Source organism: Mirounga leonina, unplaced genomic scaffold, assembly GCF_011800145.1.
Source record: "Mirounga leonina isolate KUSES-001 unplaced genomic scaffold, KU_Mleo_1.0 Mir_200, whole genome shotgun sequence".
NCBI classification, from domain to species: Eukaryota; Metazoa; Chordata; class Mammalia; order Carnivora; family Phocidae; genus Mirounga; species Mirounga leonina.
Genome location: NW_023270503.1, coordinates 7,068,887 through 7,092,927, shown reverse-complemented (window position 1 = coordinate 7,092,927; position 24,041 = coordinate 7,068,887). Strand labels below are relative to the sequence as shown.

The 24,041-nt window shown below is 37.6% G+C and overlaps 2 protein-coding genes across 9 annotated transcripts; one reads left to right on the top strand and one right to left on the bottom strand.

The window, feature by feature from the left end:
* Positions 1 to 1,957: 1,957 nt before the first annotated feature.
* Positions 1,958 to 22,419, bottom strand: ZNF207 (zinc finger protein 207). 8 transcript variants are annotated; one of them, XM_035027797.1, is made up of 13 exons: positions 22,209 to 22,419; positions 20,611 to 20,737; positions 16,217 to 16,355; positions 14,190 to 14,360; positions 13,996 to 14,071; positions 13,440 to 13,487; positions 12,290 to 12,360; positions 8,523 to 8,680; positions 7,349 to 7,441; positions 6,097 to 6,339; positions 5,344 to 5,503; positions 5,009 to 5,192; positions 1,958 to 1,994 (listed from the first exon to the last, which is right to left on the bottom strand). In XM_035027797.1, the coding sequence occupies exons 1-12, from the start codon at positions 22,247 to 22,249 to the stop codon at positions 5,032 to 5,034; spliced, it is 1,488 nt and encodes a 495-aa protein (XP_034883688.1). In that variant the 5' UTR covers positions 22,250 to 22,419; the 3' UTR covers positions 1,958 to 1,994; positions 5,009 to 5,031. The 8 variants fall into 8 exon arrangements, with proteins under 8 accessions (XP_034883688.1, XP_034883687.1, XP_034883686.1 ...); XM_035027796.1 differs by lacking the exon at positions 1,958 to 1,994 and adding an exon at positions 3,285 to 4,791; XM_035027795.1 differs by lacking the exon at positions 1,958 to 1,994 and having other exon boundaries at positions 3,300 to 5,192.
* On the top strand, positions 10,686 to 11,370 carry LOC118025331 (transcription factor BTF3 homolog 4-like). The gene has a single exon (XM_035027806.1). It carries the CDS (start codon positions 10,748 to 10,750, stop codon positions 11,333 to 11,335), a length of 588 nt encoding a protein of 195 aa, XP_034883697.1. The 5' UTR covers positions 10,686 to 10,747; the 3' UTR covers positions 11,336 to 11,370.
* Positions 22,420 to 24,041: the final 1,622 nt, after the last annotated feature.

Sequence of the window (24,041 nt, the reverse complement as noted above, 5' to 3'; positions counted from 1 at the left end):
TTTCTATGCTAGAAAAACAAAAAGTCATTTATTAAAATGATTCAGATGACAGAAAACAAAATATTGAGAAAGGGTTAAAAAAAAAAGTAACCTTCACTAATATTCAAGTTCTGAGACAGTAAGCAGAAGTGTAACTAGGGGGAATGTTTACTTACAAAACTGCCTTAGAGTCAATAGTCTTATAAATGAATCCCTCCTTTTAGAAGAGTTTTCCATGAAAGTTACAGTACAAGAAAACCGACTTTGTTTTGGAATAACATACAAAGGTTACTTAATATTAGAGAGATAAATACTGTCTCTTTAAAAAGACATACCTAATTAACACAAAATTTTTATATTTTAAATACTACTTATCGCTAGCCAATACAAGTTATCAGTTTACTCAAAACAAATTTTATCTCTGTAAAGTAACTAGTTCAACATTTCATTTACCAAGTATTACCAGTGGAAGGAATAGATACCTGAAAGTTATGTAACTCTCAAAACCATACTACTTCAGAGATATCAAGAAAATTAACTTCAACAAATTATGCCACCTTTAGAAAATCCCTCCAACACCCAGTAGTCAAGTATGTTAAGAGCCTATTTCAATTACTTCAACTATCACTATTAGAATTAAGACAAGCAGCCTCACTCTTGAATATTTCCCTAAACTGGGGGATGGTGGATGCAACAGAAAATAGCTCCAATTAAGGAGACTTAAAGAGGTGTCATTACCGAACAGGTTATAAATGTATTCTTTTGTTGTGACAAAATTTTTTTTCAAACGCTAAAATCTTTTTTTCCATGATTCAGTTACAGAGAAAATCGTATGTTTTAATTGCACAGGTGAAAATTTGGAATTCATTTAATGTATATTTTTTCTTTATGCTTCCAAGAATTAAAACCATATAGAAAACATTATCCTGGGTTAGCTAAACACTGTATTATATGTTGTTACTGTTCAAAAGAAAATGCAATCTGGATAGAACAGATGTGTCGCTTAAACACAGGAAGGAACAAAAGTAATACAGGTTTATGTTTTGGCCTCTCTTCCATTTCTTTCTTTACTCCTCACAACATACACACATAAACATGTTTCTCACCAAGTAAAAGCAAATTTTAGTTGGAATCAAACGTGGATACTTTTCATGTGTGCATATTGCATAAAACAATGTTCAGTACAGCTGAAGAAGAACCTCAAAAATGTTCCAAAACCACAACAATTCAATGTACTAAGTTTACCACGATTCAATTTGTTTGGCTACCTGAAAATTAGTAATCTATCCATACTGACAGGTCTGTGATACCCAAACTCTTTTATTATCCTTTTATCAAATGTGTAGTGTATTCGCATACATACCACACACACACCACCTTCCCACTCTTCACAAGGGCTCTACATTAACATTTGCTCTAATGTGGTGAAGTTTGTAAATATTAAAAAAATCACAAGCATTTTCACATGACCCTTCAACCTTAATGTTCAATGCATAACTTTGGGATTAAGAATGCAGATTTCAGTATCCTGTGGCATTTCCAATGATCAAACTTATCCATGAAGTTAAATTTAATAGTTTGAGGAAAAAATGACCAGTAACTTTTTCCTAAAAGTGAAAGTGGAAAATTTGACAAAACATTTCATGCCTCCAAATCAAGAACATCAAATTTTGTCAATTTACTAATAAAGATCAATATAGCAATACCAGCTTTACTGAGGCTGTTAACACAAAGTAAATTACATAAAATTACATAGATCAAATACTTTTTACGCTTATTAACACCACAGTCAAACGTGAATATTAATATAGAGCCTTCTCTGCCCAAAAGAATATAAAAATCCTAAGTTTAATTAAATTTAGGGGCCTTCACCAAACTTGCTGCAAGTTTGGGGACATAAATATCCAACAGCCATAAAGCTGTGAAAGCCCCTATAAGGAATAAAATAAATCCCACTTGCCTCAGACTGAACAGGGCAACACTGAGACTCAGCCTCAGCCTGTCCTATGGCAGGGCTATAGGAAGAAGAAAATTTTGATTTTAGAAAAACATTACCCAATTAATTTAAAAGACATGCATTAAAAAAAAAAATCCCAATCATCAAGCAAGCAAAGGAAAAAAGAGCAGCTTTTTTAAAAAAACTATTGTCTGCTGTAATTCCACTCTGAACCCATACTTATTTTTGTTGGGGATCTCCCCCCAAATAACTAAGTTCAATTAGTTTAAGCTGAACTTGATCAGTGGAATACACTAGGAGTATTTTCCCCATTCCTAATGGTAAATGTGTGCGATTATTACTAAAATATAAGTATTCAAATTAAATGATAATTCCAGCAGCCACTCAAAAGTTGATCCTCACCTGCTGGTCTTGTCATACAGCAGGTAAAATCTGTATGTGATAGAAACTAGTGCCAGACAAAACGTTGTCACTTTTTTGTTTTTTTAAAAAAGATAACATAGGAGTGGACTAAGGGAGAGCCAAAGTTGGCAGTCCCATTAATCTTACAACTTCCTAAATTATGGCAATCACAATGCCTGCCTGAATATAGCAAGTCCTAAAGGATGTCTTCTGTGAGGGCAAACAGAAGTTTACTTCAACTCAACTCCATCTATTATTTTAAGGAAGCATAAGTCAAAGTAAGAGTTAATTATTTCAACATGGTTTGTTCCTCTCATGATTTAACCACACTATGGACCCCAGAAGCAGTTAGGTAAAAGGTATTTTCTAGAAGCTTAATTATGCTGATGCATGCACAAACAACTTTAAATATACCAAATGGGCACCACCTGAGCCATATACCTAACACAACAGGAGACGGTGTGTGCTTAAGAGTCATGCATAACACTTTGGATTAACTTTAATTAAAATTAAAATTCTACAACTTATTTAAAAGTAGTATTTTCTCCCTTCAGACTTCAGAAAACAACAAACCTTAATATAAAATATGTTATCTTTGCAGTAAATGTAAATAAGCTTTGCATAAGTTCTGAAACATTACTAACCCATTTGTATTTTGTTGATAAGCCTGTACATGAAATGCTAGAAGGGCATTTGGTTTGGGAAAACATTTCCTATTTAATCGTTCTAAATTTAATCATGCCATTTTTACCTTACAGATTTTCAACACAGGCTCTTCTTTGGCAGTCTGATAAATGTGCTGCCAAATCTAAATATATGTTAATTCCAAAACTACTTAGTAGGCAGGTGTTTGGTGAGGGAAAGGGTAGCAGTACGGGGCTTAGCCACTGGCAGAAGGAAATGCGTTCTTGGTGATACACAGATGTTGCCTTTTCAAACTATGGAGTTTTTTGAACCTCGATGGTACAAGAAAAGAGCTATAAAACATTTCACTGGAGCAAAATATCCGATTTAAAACAGCACTCAGCTTTGTAAATATTTGTATGTTTTGTTTAAATGAATGACTTTTACTTGTCACCTAAATACAGACTCTTTTATGATGATTAGAAGTTTTCAAAGACAAAAACTCAGATTTCATGTCATATCTACACCTTCACATATAGGTTATAAAAAATTATCACCATTTTCTTACAAGTCTTTATGTTGAGAAAAACTCAACTTGAGTTCATTATATTATGCTTTGTACAAATCATTTGATACTTAAATAATCATAAAAGTACCTTGCAAAAATAAAGATCGAAAAAATGGGTACCAAAAAAGGTCAACAAGAGCTATTATTGTAGGAGACTTGCAACACAAGATACTAATAGCAGTGTCACCTCTACAGAAAACTACTTCACAGGACACAGTAACATTCAAATTTCCAAGAATGAAAAGGTTAACAGGAAAGCCATTTAGGCTTTATAATAACAAAAGATAGCCATCTTAATCAAAGAAATAATGTAATTTTCCAGGAACATAATAAATTTTTAATCCATCTGTTAACTGTCCTAACAGAGGCACATTTAGATTATTTTGGTGTAATTACACTTAGAAAAGATTCCAATCCATTAACAGCAAAAAGCTATTACTGCATGCACCTAAGCTTCTAGAAGTCTGCACCTGAAAAGCTTCTGAGGTCCACGCAGTACTGCAGTCTCAAAAATAATCAGAAGGAAATGAGTGGGTCTGGCACTAGGCTCTAAACTTCATCAGTAGGAGAGGGCATACTAAGGTTTACATTTTAAATATCTACGACATCTAACATGTAGTGACACCAAGGGCGTGGAAAGGTGACACAATATAAAGATTTCATACCCACTATGTAATGACTCGTATGTATCTAAGTTTTTCTGTCAACTTAAGCACTAACATACAATTCTATATATATATTGTCCAGTTTAAAACATGCAGCTAAGAAACAACCTACAATTCAAAGACAGAATCCAATGATATATCAAAACTGTATTGGTAACTACGAATTTTATTATGTGGACATCTACTGTGGCATGCATCTGTACAAACCTTTCAGGCAGTGGTCCACAGCTGGGTTATGAATAAAAAGGCGTAAGTTTTTCTCTCATTTTATTACAATGAAGTTTAACAGTACAGAAAAGTCACATGACCTTGGTGGGTCAGATTTCTTAAACCCTGCAACATGAGGAACTCTAAATACATTAAATATTGTTATACATTCAGACTTCCAATGTACAGGTCTCAGAAACAGTTACAGCCCTCACCAAGCTAGGTTGGGGACATGAAGTCCAACAGCATCTGAAATGCTGTGAAGGCATAACTTTACAAATAGCAATGTAAGCTTACAGAACTTGCCTTTATTAAGGTGGTATGTTCATGTAATTCCAGCGCCTTCACAATATAACGAACCAAATTTACTATACTTCACTTCTAAAAACCTAGATGAAACATGAAAAAGAAGCCATACAGTATAAATTGCAACTTCAGGAAAAGTTCCTGCTTTATTATTCCAAATAATTTTTCCCATGTAAAATAAATGTCCAATAGTTCCTGGTATGTGGGAAGATAATGTTTGTTAAAGTCACAATGAAGCCTTATTGACGGAAGCTTGGCTATATAAACAGCACAAGTTGAGAAAAGGTTTAATCTCCAAACCTATTAGATTGGATGAAGTAAGATCAGTAACGGCCACCTTGCGACATTACAGGAGGTCTCATTCCCATCGGAGGTCGAGGAGGCCCACCTTGATAAGGGGGCACCATCGGCGGTCCCTGCCCATAAGGTGGCATAGCACCAGGAAGGTAACCTGGCATGCCTTGATGATGACCACCATACTGACCTAAAAAACACATTTAAAACACAAAAAATAAATTGAGTTGGTCTGTGCGTTATACTTTTAAATGCAATGTATTTTGCAGATAAATTTATGTGTATACTCAGAAAATCCACTAAATACAATAAACAAATACAGTAAACATAAAAAGTAATACCATGAGGCGGCATTGGGGGTCTCATTCCTTGTTGCTGTGGGATGCCTGGCTGTGGTGGCATCATACCTCCAATAGGTCCAACTGGTGGATTACCAATGGGAGCCTGTCCTGGTCGAGGAAGATTACGTTGATATTTAGGTAACTGTGCCCTTCTCTCTTCCTACAAATAAAAATGAACACAATGTTAAACACTTGAATGCAGAGAGCAGTCATTAAGCATAAAAGACAAACATCCAAAATCTTAGAGTAACTTTTTAAAAATGTACCCTTACTTCCCAACCACAATTTTTGCTCCACGAACCAGTCCAACTGCTTAAAATCTCAATGCCTCAAGAAAACCTCACCTATTTTTATATTTGAAAAATGGCTAATAACTTCCCAGGAATTATACACTGCCTCAGCAAGAAAGTGTCTAGTGAAGAAAGTCACTTCAAAGGATCTGTATATTCTACCTCACCACTTAACTGTTTCATCATTTACAAATTTATGTGTAACCAAAATGATTTTTGAGAGTTAAGAACCCAACTTACTGTCTTCTTTTAAACACAATCTGGGAGTAGGGGAAAGAGTGTGTCTAAGATCAAAACACGCAATATTCCCTTTATTTTGTGGTTCTTAATAATCAGAATAAAAAGCACACAGTAAGCATTAGATCAGATTATAAGACCACTGGTGTACAAATTAATACTTTAAGAGGAAAAGTTACTACAACGGTATTCAAACTACACTAATAAAAACCTGTAAAGAACTTACCAGTGATATATCCTCATCTGGGTGGATCAACTTACTGGTTGCACTGGTTGTCGTAAGTGTAGCAGGCTTACTTGTTATTGAAGCCGCTGGTTTAGCTGCAGTGCTATTTGTTGTACTAGTAGTTGAAGCTGTAGACTGTGTATAAGCAGGGAATGTAGGCTTTGGGGGTTCTGTAGTTGTTGCAGGGGTACTATTTAAGGGCTTGAAATCTGTACCAACAGGTCCTTGGACAGCTGCCTGAGCCTGGAAAACACAATCTTTCATTAAGGAAACTTCAAAAGCCAAAACTGAATATATCTATTATAATTAACTTAAAAGTGAGATACCAACATTCAATAAAGGACCAAACTTTCAATGAAATTAAAACAAAGTTAACATAACTAAAACTCCACAAAAAATCAAGATGATACACAAGAATATCAAAAGATGCTGGGTCAAAGTCACATCCAAAACTCAGCAGTGGAAACAAAGACTGCATATGTAACTTCTAAGATGTTATCTACCTTCTCACCAAAACTTACTTGCTTTACAAAGCTTTGTAGTTATTTCAGACTGATGAATTACACTGTATCAGAATAGCATGTTCTATGTTTACTATTCTAAATTAGTTGTTTAATCAATCTACCAAGCACCTCAAAAAAAAAAGTTAGAAATTACAAAATACAAATGTTGGATAAATTTTAGTTACTAAGCATAGCATGAACAGTATCAGTGGTGGCACTTTAAAGGTGTCCCTTCAGAGATATCTTTATATAGATAATACAATGTCCTCCCAATTAACAATGGCTAGATGATTATCATGGACAAAAGGGCTTAGTAGGATCTTTTAAACGTAAAGTTACCAGTAATAGTAATATATGTATTACTTTTCATAATATCAAACATCTGAAACATGAAAACTAGGCCAAACTTTAGAACCAAATGCAAAGTACTAAATTTCCTTACATTATATGTGATGCATTAAACAGCATAAATCAAAAAAGCTTAATCATGCATCAGGCTAACCATTGGCCACTATAATGCATTTACTGCTTACATGCTTTTAACCCTTTAGAACCATAGGAGTTTGGGGTACATTTTTTTCTATTAGTATGAGTTCAAATTTTCAAATACCGTTGATTTTTATACCATTAACTTTAAAAAAATTTAACATAGTGATTTTTTTGGGAAAAGATTTAGTTTTAAAGTAGGGTCCAAAGGGTTAAGTTTATAAAGCCATTTTAACAACTTTAAACTGCAACTTCCTGCGTACTTGTGCTGTGCTAGGAAACAGAGCTTTAGAAGATGCAGACAGACTTTCTGAATTGGATGAAGCTGTACTTGAGCTTGTTACAGGTGTCCCCATCTGTAGCATAAAAGAAAGGAAACAATGAAAAGTCTCCAAACAAATGGGTGAAAATAAGCCATGTGGTAGACTTTTTTTTTTAGTATAGATTGCATTTTTATAAATGCAAAATATAATGCAATCAAATCTGATTTATTTAAAGAGGCAGGCAGTTGATGCATTTACAATAAACAAAGTGACAGTATGAGCCTCAAAAAAAATCTTTAATTCTACACCAATAAACCTAGTTAACCAGTTTCTTTTCTAAAACTGGATGTGCTTTTGCACTGTGATTTTCCAAAAATGATACGTTAATTGAGAATAAAGATGCATTACTACTGACACTTCAATCCAATTCTCTATCAATGACTCCACAAGGTTTTTGCCAAAAGTTTGACATCTCTCAATAAACAAAATCCCCACCCACCTCAAAAACGTAAGATATGTGCTTACAGAGGACTTAAAAAGTAATACTTTTAATTTAGCAACCCTAAACAGAAAAAAATTGAGAAAACAAAACTTCTATGGGATAATGTTAAAGTGAAAAAAAGAACACACATCCTGATCTTAATTCTGAATGAATTACATACATCTGTTTAATTTTGAATATAACTGGGAAAAAATAGCAAAAGTAAACAACCATTATACACATACGATATATATAACAAAAGCATCTTTAGCTTCTGAGTTCTGAAAAAAGACAAGTTCAGTAGGAAAGATTAAGTCTAGGTCAAATGATGTCCTTCCTGCAAAAGTGTAGCATTGTCATTTGTCACTGTTCTAGACTAAAGAGTCCGTTTCATTCCACTCACAGTTCAAGCGGTAAAAGAGGATCTCTAAACATTATCATGTATTTAAGTCCCCAGAAATTAAACTTTCATTTCTAACCAGAGTTCACAGCTATGAAAAAAATAACATACTATCTGGCTCTAGTCAATGTGTGCAAACATGCAAGAGAATAGGACACTTGTTTGTATTTAATAAATTATATTAAAAAGATTATAAACAAAAAATTGACCTATGACAATTTCAAGGATTTCTATAAACAACTACACTTTACCTTTAAATATAAGTGCACTCCTTTTCAGGAATTTCACCTTACCTGTCCAGCACTGGGGAAAAGAGGCTTAGTAACTGGAGGCTGTGGAGCAGGAACTGTTGCCGTTGGTGCAGGTGGTCTATTAAGAATGCCTGGTGCTGAAACAGCCTGCGCTTGAGTCATTGGAGGAATTCCAGGACGGGGAACAGGAGGGGGCATACCTATAGAGAAGAAATGTTGGGAGGATTGGGGGGGGGGGTGTTGAAACATTTAGCTCAGAAAAAATTTTTCCCAAAACTGTTAAAATATACCGTATTAAAAATGCTTCTAGGGGCTCCTTAGGTGGCTCAGTTGGTTGGGCCTCTGACTCTTGATTTCTATTCAGATCATGGGATCAAGCCCCACATCAGGCTCCATGCTGGGTATGGAGACTGCTTAAGATTCTCTCTCCCTCTCTCTCTGCATCCCCCCACTCACATGCTCTCTTTAAAAAAAAAATAAAAATAAAAAATAAGGGGCGCTTGGGTGGCTCAGTCATTAAGCATCTGCCTTCGGCTCAGGTCATGATCCCAGCGTCCTGGGATCGAGCCCCGCATCGGGCTCCCTGCTTGGCAGGAAGCCTGCTTCTCCCTCTCCCACTCCCCGTTTGTGTTCCCTCTCTCACTGTGTCTCTGTCAAATAAATAAAATCTTTAAAAAAATAAAAATAAAAAATATAAAGAGGCGCCTGGGCGGCTCAGTCAGTTAAGCGCCTGCCTTCAGCTCAGGTCCTGATCTCAGGGTCCTTGGGATTGAGACCCGAGTCAGGCTCCCTGTTCACCAGGGTGTCTGCTTCTCCCTCCCTTCCTCCCTGCTTGCACGCATGCTCTCTCTCAAATAAATCAATAAAATCTTGAAAAACAAAAATAAATAAATAAATAATGCTTCTATGCTACAAAGTTACTGATGAACTGTTCAATTCAATGAAGTCCAAATAACTTAGGCATTTGCCCATTGGAACAATCTTGCCTCAACCTTTCTATTCCTTTGTGTATTTTCAGAATTTTGGAAAGTGAAAGATACCACTAGAGAGAGTCTATATATGGGGAAGATAGCAATTAAGCTTACCAATTTTAGTGACTGGCAAACTTTTTGAAACACGTAGTGAATTAGAGCAATCTTCCAACAGCTGGACGTTCTCTGAACTCTAACTCAAATTACTGTAAAAACTTTGATACGTCATATACCCATAAAAATTTTTCCAGGGGCGCCTGGGTGGCTCAGTTGGTTAAGCATCTGCCTTCGGCTCAGGTCATGATCCCAGGGTCCTGGGATCAAGTCCCACATCGGGCTCCCTGCTCGGTGGGAGTCTGCTTCTCCCTCTCCTCCCCGATCATTCTCTCTCACTCTCTAATAAATAAATAAAATCTTAAAAATTTTTTTTCCAGAAAACTAAGTTATTCCTGTAAACACTTTAAAGATTGTATTTTTTTTTTTTTTTTAAGATTTTACTTATTTATTTGACAGAGACAGAGCAAGAGAGGGAACAAAAGCAGGGTAAGTGGGAGAGGGAGAAGCATCAAGGAGCCTGGTGTGGGGCTCAATCCCAGGACCCTGGGATCATGACCTGAGCCAAAGGCAGATGCTTAATGACTGAGCCACCCAGGCGCCCCTAAAGATTGTATTTTTCTTAAGTAAACTCTACACCCAACATGGGGCTCAAACTTAAAACCTGAGATCAAAGGTTGCATGCTCTACAGGCTGAGCCAGCCAGGCGCCCCTCCTTTAAGCACTTGAAATAAATTTTCCTAAAATCCATCACTAATGCATTCTTCAAACTTCCTCAACATTACTTTGCCTAAAATTATCTCAGAACATAACATATGTGGAGCTACTGCCTATAAATAAATGGTTGCACCAGCAATGATGCAAATTTTACTGCTGCCTTACTTTAATGTGGAAAACCCCACGTTATAGGCTACAAAGTCAAGACAGGGTTTTGTTTTGTTTTTTTACGACTCCCTTGCAGCTAGAGGGTCCATTAGAACTGTTTCTAGCCAACAACAGGAGGCTAGGAAGCTTTTGGGAGAGTTACTTTGCTCCCTAATGGAAAAAAAAAGAACACTTTGCTGTTGACACTCTTTGTTGCCTGCATTATCTTCTAACAACTGAGTGATGTGTCTGAGGGAGAAAAGCTAAGGCTAGCAAAGAAGAACATTTAAAAACACATGGGTTCTTGTGAGGCAGCCATCTTGCTCTTGCCACGTGCTGTTGTTGGAGGACCCTCCCTGCTTCAGATTTACCAACAGCATGAATCAAGAAAAGTTAGCCAAACTTCAGGCTCAGGTCCGGATAGGGGGCAAGGGTACAGCTCGCAGAAAGAAGAAGGTGGTACACAGAACAGCTACGGCTGATGACAAACAACTTCAGAGTTCTCTAAAAAAACTGGCTGTGAATAATATAGCTGGTATTGAAGAGGTGAACATGATTAAAGATGATGGGACAGTTATTCATTTCAACAATCCCAAAGTCCAAGCTTCCCTTTCTGCTAACACCTTTGCAATTACTGGTCATGCAGAAGCCAAACCAATCACAGAAATGCTTCCTGGAATATTAAGTCAGCTTGGTGCTGACAGCTTAACAAGTCTTAGGAAGTTAGCTGAACAGTTCCCTTGGCAAGTGTTGGATAGCAAAGCACCAAAACCAGAAGACATTGATGAAGAGGATGATGATGTTCCAGATCTCGGAGAAAATTTTGATGAGGCATCAAAGAATGAAGCTAACAAAGTTTTTCTGGAGTTTGGAAGCTGGCATGGACTAGATTTAACAAATCAGCTATGTGGTTCCAAAGTTTTACAGACATGGAGAACATCAACTGTTACTAGTTCAGTAATATAAATATTTTGTATATTAATAATGCTGTTTGTTCAGCATTTTTCGGTCATTTGATTTTGCATTTTGCACTTCCTATCCAGGATCTATTCTTTCGGTCAAAATACGAAGTATTGGTGCAGTTTGAGGGTGTTTTGGTGTTTGATTCTCAGTTTTCTGTTTTGTTTTTTTGTTGGGGTATTTTTGGTGTGTGTATGTTTATGTATGTATGTGGGTATGTGTGTATACAGTGGAGAGCAAATTGGGAAACAGTTCTATTTATCCTCCTTCTTTTCCCAGTAGAAAATAAAACAAATCTTTACATTAAAAAAAAAAAACAAAAAAAAAACACATGGGTTCTTGACATTACCAGCCACTGAGGCTACCACTTTTCTTTCTGTTGAGTAAGACAATAAACGCCTACATTTTTAAATATGGTTTGATGGGTTTTTCCATTACTTGCCAGAAGAGTTTCCATTACTCACCTAAAATATTCCTAACAAATACAACCCCTCAGGGTGCCTGGGTGGCTCAGTTGGTTAAACATCTGCCTTCAGCTCAGGTCATGATCCCAGGGTCCTGGAATCGAGCCCAGCGTTGGGCTCCTAGCTTGGCAGGGAATCTGCTTCTCCCTCTCCCTGTGCTGCTCCCCGTGCTTATGCGCTCTCTCTCTCAAATGAATAAATAAAATCTTTAAAACAACAAACCCACAAATACAATGCCTCTTAGGTACATGAGCTTTGGTGCGTAGGTTCTGTAACTCATTTTGACTGCTTTGAAACCTGTTTATTACCTATTTCAGAACTCAAAAAAAAAAATCCCACAGTCCATTCCAACACTTCAAGTAATTTAAAAAAGAATTCAGCAACCTACGGAAATTATACATTACAATTGCACTAAAATCCACAAACCTATTGTCCAAAATAGTAAGAATAAAGCATGCCAGTCACATTAAAAAGGAAATTATCTAATGTTTCATACCTGGTGGCATACCAGGCATCAGAGGTGGTATTCCTGGTCCAGGTGGCATCATTCCACCCATTGGCATCATTCTATTGGAAAGCAAATTTCAAGAAACAAACCAAGTTAATGAACAGTATAAACCATTAGAAAATATTTTGGCTAAAGCCTGAAACAACAGATAAAAGACTTGAATTTGACCCCTAATATTGAAATCAATCAACCTGAAAGAACACACAACACTAAAACAATTCTATCAAAATAAGCTCTCTAAATATCAGCAAACTCTTGGGTTTACTAGTAAAATAAAAAAAAATCAGTCTTTGTTGACAAAACATTTTCATAAATTTAAAGTCACTAAACACAATTATACCCTCCTTAATATAAGAGGCCTCATCTAAAATATGTGTAATTGGAAATCAAAATCACCTCTGTCTCACTTGAAAATATCCACACAAAATGTAAATAAAAAAGAAAAACTATTTCAGAATCATCAGATTTTTCAAAAGGAAAGTACTGAATACACACTGTGGAGTAAAGATTTTTTTTGAGGGTTACAAAAAAAAAAAAAACCACTACCACCAAAATTAAAGACAGTCAAAAGTAAACTCACACAATTGCCTAATTTCTATTTGTAATAGCTACCTTACACTAAACCATGACTTAAAAACATAACCCGTATTTATTTTCCTTCCCCTAAAAGAGCTCACCTTCAAATATCAGTGTCCAATTCACTTAAAACAGTTAAAAGTTTGTGAATTCTTAACTGAGGACTTTATCAAAAGATAAACTTCTACATATATATGTATATATATAGTTTTCATTACAAGAAAACCGAATTACCTTCTATAAATAATAAAGCATGTAATTTGGCAAAAGAATATCTATTCTTTCTTAAATAACCTTTTTACTAAATTCCATTACTTTAGCAGTTGGGGAAAAACAGCTGCATTTAGAAAATGCTTTATTTATATGGGTCTATTATAATTTCCTCACAGATGTTTTATTTCCCTCCATTAAGAGATCTGTGTCAACCAGCTTGCACATTTTAGAAGTTTTAGTGAGGAAGGTTAGAAAATTTCTGAAGTCAACTGAATAGATACCATTAAACACACAAAAAAATGACATTATGATTATACCTCCTGAATTACATTATGAATGAGATGCTTACATGTTTTCACCGCAAAATGACTGGGTGTATTTTCTCTGATGATGCAATCTGTGAAAATGTATGACAAAATCAAAATCTAACTGTGATTTTCAAAATACAGTGGGAAAGTGTATTGTATACCTCTCACATCCAACAATATTTAAGTAAAAGTGATAGGCACGAGCACCTCATATCCATTTTAGTTCTTGAGGATTTGACAAATAAAATCATTTACAGAGTTTGCTTCTTGTCAGAACTACAAAGTGTCATGGACAGTTCTGAATCTCAGAAACACCAATCTATAACCAACTACTTTAATTACATCAGATGCAATTGAAGCAGATGGCTGCCTACAGACATCCTAAAGCCCAAAAATCTATTCTCTTCAGAGGCAAATTTATATTCATTTAATTTGTTGGTAGACCCCTTTATTAGACAAGTTTAATATTTATGGAGCCCATACCTTTTAGAAGAAAAAAAAAAAAGGCAAAGTAACATTTTAAAATTCATATAACACCCAAGTTGAAAAAGATCATTACTAGGCACAAGCCCACAAGTCAATTAAAAGTTCTCTTACCCAGGTGGCATGCCTGGCATAACTGGTGGCATTCCTGGCATCAGAGGAGGAACACCTGGCATTAATGGAGGTATGCCTGTAAGAATTTCAACAACAACCACAAAATATATTAGAGTAAGAGAAAATTTTAATACTTTTACACCGTATCAATAAAGTCCTTAAAATGTTAAATTCTAAGAAACCTTATGTAATACCTGGAGGCATTCCTGGTGCTCCCGGAACTGGTGGCAGTCCTGGCTGTGCCATTGGGGGGATATAACCTTGTTGAGGTTGAACAGGCTGTGGCTGAAATGAAGTTGAAGCTGCAGAGTCATCATCATCATATTCATCAGAATCATCTTGTTGCTTCTTTTTTTGACTCTCTGCTAAAAAAGTTTTAATTAGTTTTTCCCATAAAGTAAAAAAAAAAAACTCAGCAAGTTGGACATTCAACATTTAAAAAAAACGATTTCAGGGCACCTGGGTGGCTCAGTCGTTAAGCGTCTGCCTTCATCTCAGGTCATGATCACAGGGTCCTGAGATCGAGCCTCGCATTGGGCTCCCTGTTCAGCAGGGAGTCTGCTTCTCCCTCTCCCTCTGCCCCTCCTGCTTACTCTCTCTCAAATAAATAAATAAAATCTTTAAAAAATAATGATTATTTCAGTGCAATTAGCTCAGGAGATTTTTCTTACAAAAAAAAATCAGTCAATACTGTTCTTTTTAAATAAATAAAATCTTTTAAAAAATTAAAAAAAAAAAGCAGGGCGCCTGAGTGGCTCAGTCGTTAAGCGTCTGCCTTCAGCTCAGGTCATGGTCCCAGGGTCCTGGGATCGAGCCCCGCATCGGGCTCCCTGCTCGCCAGGAAACCTGCTTCTCCCTCTCCCACTCCCCCTGCTTGTATTCCTGCTCTTGCTGTCTCTCTCTCTGTCAAATAAATAAATAAAATCTTAAAAAAAAAAAAACTGTTCTTTTTACTCTTCAAATGGGTTTTCAATCTATATTAAGCCAAGATTAACATACTTTCCCTATTTTATGACAGATAAGAGTAATTTTCCTAAGTCAGTTTTATTTTAAAAAATAGCTTTCTATTCCATCCCAAAAGCTAAACTATGACAAAGAGATCTGACCTCTCTGCAATGCTTTTCAAAGCAGAATTTTCAGGGCACCTGGCTGGCTCAGTCGGTAGAGCATGTGACTCCAGATCTTGGGGTCTTGAGTTCACGCTCCACATTGGGTGTAGAGCTTACTTAAAAAAAAAAAAAATTGGGGGGCACCTGAGTGGCTCAGTCGGTTAAGTGGCTGCCTTTGTTTGGGTCATGATCCCAGGGTCTTGGGATCGAGCCCCACGCAAGGCTCCTTGCTTCTCCCTCTCCCTCCTGCTATGCCTACTTGTGCTCTGTCAAGTAAATAAATAAAATCTTTTAAGAAAAATCTCATGGGGCGCCTGTGTGGTGGCTCAGTCAGTTGACTGTCTGACTCCTGATTTCAGCTTAGGTCATGATCCCAGGGTCCTGGGATTGAGCCCTAGGTCTAGGCTCCCCACTCACTGCGGAGTCCGCTTGAGAGTCTCTCTCCCTCTGCCCTTCCCCACCAAGCTCGCTTGTTCACTCCCTCCCTCTCAAAAAATAAAAAAATAAACCCTAAGAACATAAAATAAAATAAAGGAGTGCCTTGGGTGGCTCAGTCGGTTAAGCATCCAACTCTTGGTTTCAGCTCAGGTCATGTCTCAGGGTTGTGAGATTGAGCCTGGGCTCAGCGCAGAGTCTGCTTGAGATTCTCTATTTCCCCCCCTACCCCCCCCCCCCATCGCTTGAACGTGCTCTCACAGTAAATAAAATCTTAAAAAGAAAAAAATTTGATAGGTGATTAATAACTTCTACCATCTGGATAGTGATCGCAAATTCCAAGTCAAATAACAGCACTAAAAAAAATTTTTACTGTTAGTGGTTATACAATTAAATCAAAACAAGCAACCTTCATTTTCAAAAACCTCAACACTTGCTAATTCCACTTAGAATTCAGTTAGGAACAAAACATAATAAAGTATTTGGAATGATCCACGTGGTATTACATATACACAAATTAAATATACAACTTCAAACATTAAAAGACATAAAAACAACACTCAAAATTGGAATTTTGAATAAATCTAACATCCACTATTTAATTTATATGTCAAAAGTATTATAATACTCTCATCAGTGAAGCTGTATTAAGAAAAAGCATAGATCTTAATACTTACCTTGTGTTTTCTGTTCAAGAAGTCGTCTTCTTTCATCCATGTCTTTTTCTGGAATCCCTTCCATACCATATATTTCCAATTCTATGTCTGTTCTCCCAGGTATCGCATTTGGTACAGCATCTATTGTCTCTTTATGCACCTAACATTAAAATAAACTTCCATTAGATAGACTAAAGTGCCTCATAAAGTCCTTTAAGAGTAATTTGAAATTACTTAGGGAACACTTAGTATAATGGTTAAGAATATTTGGTTCTAGTGAGTCAGGATTCAATCCTTCCTCAGTTTTGCTGCTTACGAACTAGGTATGTATATTAGGCAAATCATTTAAGATTACTCCACCCATAATACCTAACAAATAGGATCATTCTAAGGATTAAATAAAATATAAGGAATATAATAAGCACTTGGTAGTATGTCTAACACATAGTAAGGGCTCAATAAACATTAATTCAAGTTTACTATAAAACTTATGAAACAGTCTTATTATATTAAGAATTAAAATAAAATTTCCAAGAATGGATTTTTTTTTTAAGATTTTATTTATTTATTTATTTGAGAGAAAGAGAGAGACAGAGAAACAGCATGAGAGGGGAGAGGGTCAGAGGGAGAAGCAGGCTCCCCGCTGAGCCGGGAGCCGGACGTGGGACTCGATCCCAGGACTCCGGGATCATGACCTGAGCCGAAGGCAGTTGCTTAACCAACTGAGCCACCCAGGCGCCCCCAAGAACGGATCTTGAGACAAGCCTATAGTTACAAACTATAAAAGTAACTTTTACAATTAGCGTTACCCATAACTAATGAGTTACCTGAGGCACTTAACACTGCACAGCAGTGATCCTGTCATTACCCTATATTTGGTAGATCACAAAGAGGAGAAAGTTCTATGAAATCTACAATTTTTTTCACTGTATTGTTTTTGCTAGAACAAATGTTTCTAACCCTCAAACATGGGTCTCTTTTGCCAATAAGGTAAAATTCCTGCTCATCTTGGTTTCTTCAGCAACTTGCATTAAACTTAGGCTAAAAAATGTCAAAGTATTTTGCCTAGGCTATCAGCATCACCTGAAAGCTTATTAGAAATGCAAATTCTCAGGATACCCCCACCCCATCAGAAACCCTTGGGTAAGGCTAGCAATCTGTGACTTAACAAGCCCTCCAGGTGATTCTGAGGCATGCTCAAGCTTGAGAACCACTGATTCAGGTTAGTAATGACTTGGACATATTTGTCCAATACTCAATTTTTCTTTCCTCCCAAGACACTTTCATGTAAGAATAGAAAGGTAATTAAAGGAAGCTAAGTATTTTCTTCTTAGGTATGTATCTCAAAGATTTTAAACAGCAACATGCAAATCAAATTAAAAAATTACCAGTTTTTGATTAATCTTTAACCACTGTTCCTTATTGTGATTCAAAGATCCATGAATAAAGCTACTCAACAAGCTTAATCACCCTGTTTTCTAAGTTTTCTGGAATGTTACTATTCTTGACAAATGCAGATTAAGTAATTCATGTTTTCCAAAGAAATAAAATTATATTCACATACACATTAGTCTTTGTTATATTTCTAAATGATAAGGCCAAGAATAAACATATCAAAAGCTGTTCAAAAGGAAGGAAAAATAACATGATTTACCTAACTACCTTACAATATCCCAGCCAGAATTAGATTTCTTACAATCTTGCCTAGAAGTTGGTAGGGTCTTGGCTGAAAAGACAGGAGCAAGCACTGATGTGAACCACCTAAATTATTAATGTCCTAGGCTTACCATCTATACAATTGGAGGATGTATCTGATTTAACTGCCATGCCTATCTCACAGGTTGCTGTGAAACTACACTAGGACTATAGAAATAGAAGCACTTAATCAATTAAAGATGTTACTGAAATAATTTCTCAACTAATCTTCTAGTTCCATTCCATTTCTCTGCCCTTCTCTATAGCACAACTTCTTCAAGGAGTGCCTCTACTTCCTTATTTTCTCTTGAAAGCACTCCAAACAGGCTTTCATCCTCATCATTCTAGGAAATCACTCTTGGCAAGCGACCAATGACCTCCACTTTGATTAATCCAATCTCAGTCCTCTTCTTCCTTGACCTACCACCAGCATTTGACTCAGTTGAATAACTCACTCCTTGAAACATTTCATTTGGTTTCCAGGGCACAATTCTCTTGGATTTCCTACCTTTTCAATGTCCTTGAATGGTTTATTTTAATCTTCCAACTTTTAAATGCTGGGAGTGGCCTAAGGTAGAGTCCCTGCACTTCTTTTTTATCTATATTCTACTCCCTAAGAAGAGAGAACATCTAGTATAATGAGTTAAAACAGCTGTCCTTACACGGTATCCTTCCAAATTTCTATCTCCAGCTCCCACTTCTCTGAACTCCAGGCTTATAGACACAACTGCTTATAGGACATCTCCATCTGGATATTCAGTAGACCTTTTCAAAATTAAATACCCATACTCAAAATTAACATAACACAACCTTGATATCCTCATCTCTAAACCAATTCTTTCTGCAGCTTTCTACATCTCTATGTATGGTTAACTAATGTCACACTCCTCAGACCAAAAACCTTCAGATCATCTGCAACTCCTCACCTCATTTTACTCCACATCTAATCCACCAGCAAATTCTGGTCTCTGTCACCATCACCTCGCCTGGAATACTCTAGTCATCTTAAGTGTTCTCACTGCACTCTGCAGCCTGTCTATCTCAAGCCAGGACAAGTCTTTAAAAAAAAAAAAAGTGCATCAGAGCATGCTCTACCTCTACTCAAACTTCCCATTTCATTCAGAATTAAAGAGAATGGCCTACAGTAAGTAAGCCCTCCTATATAAAGCACATTGCTACCCTTTCCTTTTTCCTTCAATATAGGAGAATGCTCCTGTAACACGAGGGTCTTTCATCTGCTATTCCCTAGAAGCTCTCTCTCACTTCCTTTCACATCTCTGTTCAGATGTCAGTTTCTCATTCAGGCCTTTCCTATCTTGTGGCCCTCCCTATGCCCCCTACCTAGTTTGTTTTCCCTATCACTTATCACCAAAAACCTAAATAGTTTATTTTCTTCTACCATATGAATCTAAACTCCACAATGGTGACTTCTTCACAGCTGTATACTTAGTGCCTAAAACACCGTCTAGCACAATACCCTCTCATAGGAACTTTTTGTGATAAATAGTAATATTCTGTATCTAAACTACCCAATAGTTATCCACCAGCCACATGTGTCTGAGCACTGGAAATGTGGCTATAACGTGACTGACGTTAAATTTTTAATTTTTAAATTAAGGGGTTTTTTTTGGTTTTTTTTTAAGATTTCAGAGAGTGTGAGAAAGCACGGCGGGGGGGGGGGGGGGGGGGGGAAGAAGAGGGGGCCCCCCTGGGTAGGGGGGGTGATGTGGGGCTTGAATCCCAGGACCCTGGGATCATGACCTGAGAGAAGGTAGGCACTTAACCAACTGAGCCACCCAGGCACCCCTAAGCTTCTTTTAAGTAGCCACATGTAACTAGTGATTGCCACAGTGGAAAACTGTGGGTCTAGCATGTAGCAGGATCTAAAATATTTTTGAATGGATATTATTGTTATAGTTATATAACTGGAGTAAAAAGGATCTATATAAACTTATTTTCTTTTATAAACTTATTTTTAAACTCAGGGAAACAACATCTTATTTTAATTTACCTCCCTGCCTCCTACCAACAGTAGTTTCCAATGAATAGGGATTTGCTCATCTCTCATCCCTCTAGGGTCCAATTAGGCAAAAATTCAGGCAGCTCTAGGATTGGCAAAAGTAGAAGAAATAATGTTGAATAAGACATAAAGGCACTTACTAGATCATTAAAAATATAAATTGCAAAGCTCTTCCTACCTAGCAAGGAGAAAAAACTCCAGAAACCCAAAAATTATCAAATGAAACGCGATGTTACCATTCCAAAAGAGGTCCATGGAATAACAGAAGTAAGCCTATCCCCAGGCAACAGATTATAACAAATCCTTCAATGGCATGAGTAATGGTAGCTAATTATGTATTAATTCTCATAGGATTAGAACTGGTCAGCCTGACTACAAAATTTACATCACTGATACTTGTTCTCTAACCCAAGTACAGAGGAGATACTTCAGGACCTCAACTTAGTTGTCACCGATCTAACCTAGGATAAAAAAGATTATCAATAATTCAAAAATAAACATAAATTTTCTCTGAACATTAAAAAAATCAATTATTTATCTTAATGGCTAAAAACAGGTTTTTTTTTTTTAAAGCTGACTGACATCTAATCTTCTGCAATAAACAAAACCCTACAGCTGTCAAAGAGAAATTCAAAAATTTTTTCCATATGGTTTCCAAACAAAGGGGTAATAATTAAATACAGAAAAAAAAAATCCTTACCTGCATGCAATGAATAGCTAAGCCAGGTCCTGTGTACAACTTCTTATGACATATATGGCATTTAAAATGTTTTGCTTTTTGGTGTTGTATAAGAATCTTCTCATCATCAAAATCTCTATTACAATACCTGATCAATGTTGTTAAGGTACAAAACCAGCATAATAATGACACTGCTTATTAAAAAAAATGGTCATATAAGAGAACAGGAAGAAGAACATTAAAATATAAAAACAGTTTAAACCAAAAATGTAACTTATACAAACTTTGCTTCTGCTATTTACTATACAATTTGGAATTATCTTGCCATGTAATTCTACTGTTTCCTGGAAAACCCATAATCTCTCTCCACGACCTCTAAATGAACACATCTCAGTAATCAGCAATATAGTTTTGTCAAATCCCTGCATTAAACAAAGATTTAAGTGAAACTAACTTTTTTATTCAATATTTCAACATTTAAAACATTTAAAATGCATACTGTGGACTGGACAGTTCAATGTTAAAAAAATCCCCAAGTTTATGTCAAGACTGAATTTCAAAATAGAATTCATTAAATAGAAAACAAAAAAAAAATCGAAATGTTAAAAATCTACCTAATATCTTCAATTTTAAAATATATTATTTAGATCCAAAAATAAGCTCATAATGAATAAGAACATATCCATATGAACAATCCATAGTTGTCTGCAACTCCTTACAAATGTATGTTGCCATGGAATGTATCGAAACTCACAGATAAGTTACATTAATAAAACTGAGAATTTTTATCTCGTCAGATTTTTCTAAAAGCACATTAAAAAAAATTAGTGACTTTTTCAACTTAGCATGTAAATAAATGTAATTCTGTAACAAACCGTTTTTGAGTACAAGACAATTAAGTAAAACCAATTTTAACGTAAAGTGTATTAGCGCTTCCGGAAAAAGTGTTAAAAAGACGCCACGTTTTAGTAAGCAACAAGAAGCATTTTTAGTCTTACAAAGCCAGGTAATAGACACAAGAAACTCCACCCTCTAAGAGAACGCTTCTTGAAGATTAAGGCGCCAGCGGGTGAGACGCGGAAGCTAGTTCTCCTCCACCCCGGCCAAAAAAAAAGGCGGGGGGGGGGGGTCCGAAACCAGGGTCGACTAACACAAGCCTTTACTAAACCACCGAATCTACAATAAAACTGAAAAAAGTGGGTGACAGACTCCGGAAGCTCTCCCCTAATCCTCCAAAGACTCAATCAGCGTATTATACTCGAAGAAAGTCCCTTTGTTGAATCGTCACCAAAACAACGGAGTGTGGCAGAATATCCTTAGGGGACACTGTCCTTGGTGGAGGGGTCCAAGCCGCCTCCCAGCGGCTGAGTCAACGCTCACACCAAAGCAAGAACCTCCTGAGTCACGGAGTCCCACGACCCCCAACTGCCAGAGCCTCCCGCCCTGGGGACTTCATTCTCTGCAAAGCATTCCCAAGTCAGGCTCCGGCCACCAAGCCGCCCACCTCGAGGCCTAGATCCCAGACGCTCTCTGCCAGAGGCCAGAGCAAGGCCTCCCAGTCCCAGTCACCACCAACCGGCGCCCCCGCTCGGCCTCGACTTCAAACCGATAAAGGATATCAGCACCACGGCTTCAGCTGCTTCTTCTTCTTGCGACCCATAACTGCGCTGTACCGACAAAGTAAAAGGGGGGGGAAACCAAACAGAAAAAACGAGGCAAAAATCGCTCACTCTTCCGACCCAACGGCCACCACCGCGTCTCACAGGAAACAGACACAAAATGGCTGACGCCCTCGTTCCCCGCTCTGCTACCATCAGGCACTGCGGCCGGAGGCGGTGCCAGGCAGGGAAGGGTCACATGACGCAGGCCTCCTCCCTGAGTGGGGGGAGACTCGTGGCCGCTGAGGTGTGGCCGCCATCTTGTCCTCTTAAGCTGTCGCGGCCCTCGTTGGTCGTGCTTGCTGATCCCTCCGGTTTCCCTTTTTAAGGAAGCTGGCTACCGAGGTACCCCGAGACGCTCGCTAATTGAAGGAAAAAAAAAAACCTGGAAAGAGTATCATTGTAATTAAGGACAGACTACAAATAATAATGAGACAGCGCCCAACTTTTAATTTTTCGTTGCCCGGATTAATCCTTTCTGTAGTAAGTGTTGGGCATTTGCTTATTACATGTTAAGTTAAAGAGGTGGCAGTCTCTGCCTTGTAAGACACAGATTGGTGGCAGATGAGTAATCAAGGCAGTGTGGTCAGCGCGGTGATGGGGGAAATACAAGGCGCTGCAGACCTCTGGAGGGGAGCACCAACAAGGGTCTTGGCGGTCATTGGGGTGTCAAGAAAGGTTTTCTGAAGGGTCCGTGGGAGCAAGGGAAGTGGAAGAGAGAGAATCTCATTGAAGGAGCAAAAAATGCAAGTCTTTGAGGCTGAGCACCTGAAAAACACTAATGGTGTTAGGGCTGGAGCTTACAGTGATGGGGCTGGTGGCAAGAGATAATCTTAGGGAGGAAAAAAAAGCGGGGGGAGGGAATGCAAGCTGGAGAGGAAGAAGTAAAACCGTGTTCACAGATAGCATAATCTTATGGGTTGGACTGTGTCATTGTGTGTGTGTCCCCCACACCACGCAATCACCCACAAAGAAAAATTAAGCCCTAAGCCCCAGTACCTCAGAATGAGACTTTTAGCGGTGAGCAAGCTGACACTCTAGTAGAGGAAACAGACAATAAACAAATGTATAATGTCAGGAGTGATAAGTGCACTGAAAAATAACTAAACAATATAAGAGGACAGGATAGAGACTTGCTGGGATGACAGCAGAGGTTTGTGTGGGATGTGTTTTGTATAGGGCATTTTCTGAATATCTGAGGAGGTGACATTTGTGCAGAAAATTGAATGATATGAAAGAAAAAGGCCATGCAGATATTTAGGGGCATTCCAGACAGAAGCACAAGTTAAAAGACTGTTAGATTGGGGGAAAAGGGGCGCCTGGGTGGCTCAGTTGGTTAAGCGACTGCCTTCGGCTCAGGTCATGATCCTGGAGTCCCGGGATCGAGTCCCACGTCGGGCTCCCTGCTCAGCAGGGAGCCTGCTTCTCCCTCTGACCCTCCCCCCTCTCATGTGCTCTCTCTCATTCTCTCTCTCTCAAATAAATAAATAAAATCTTAAAAAAAAAAAAAAAAAGATTGGGGGAAAAAAAAATTGAAGGGTTTGAAAAACACCAGGAAATGTGACCAGAACAGACTGAGCAAGGGAGAGAATGATAGGAAATGAAGTCAGAGGGGGTGGTAGAGGCTAAATTAAGAAGGCCTCTGTGCATCACACAGAGACTTTTTCTTAGAATTCTAAGACCAGGGCACCTGGGTGGCTCAGTTGGTTAAGCAACTGCCTTCGGCTCAGGTCATGATCCTGGAGTCCCGGGATCGAGTCCCGCATCGGGCTCCCTGCTCGGCAGGGAGTCTGC

Excerpts from the sequence above, each read along its gene's own strand:
- LOC118025331 (XM_035027806.1), top strand. The coding sequence starts at position 10,748 with ATGAATCAAGAAAAGTTAGCCAAACTTCAGGCTCAGGTCCGGATAGGG.
- ZNF207 (XM_035027797.1), bottom strand. The coding sequence starts at position 22,249 with ATGGGTCGCAAGAAGAAGAAGCAGCTGAAGCCGTGGTGCTG. Across the intron at positions 16,356-20,610 it reads TAGCTATTCATTGCATGCAG|GTGCATAAAGAGACAATAGA; the intron begins GTAAGGATTTTT and ends TTTTAATGTTAG. Across the intron at positions 8,681-12,289 it reads GATGCCTGGTATGCCACCAG|GTATGCCCCCTCCTGTTCCC; the intron begins GTATGAAACATT and ends TCTTCTCTATAG.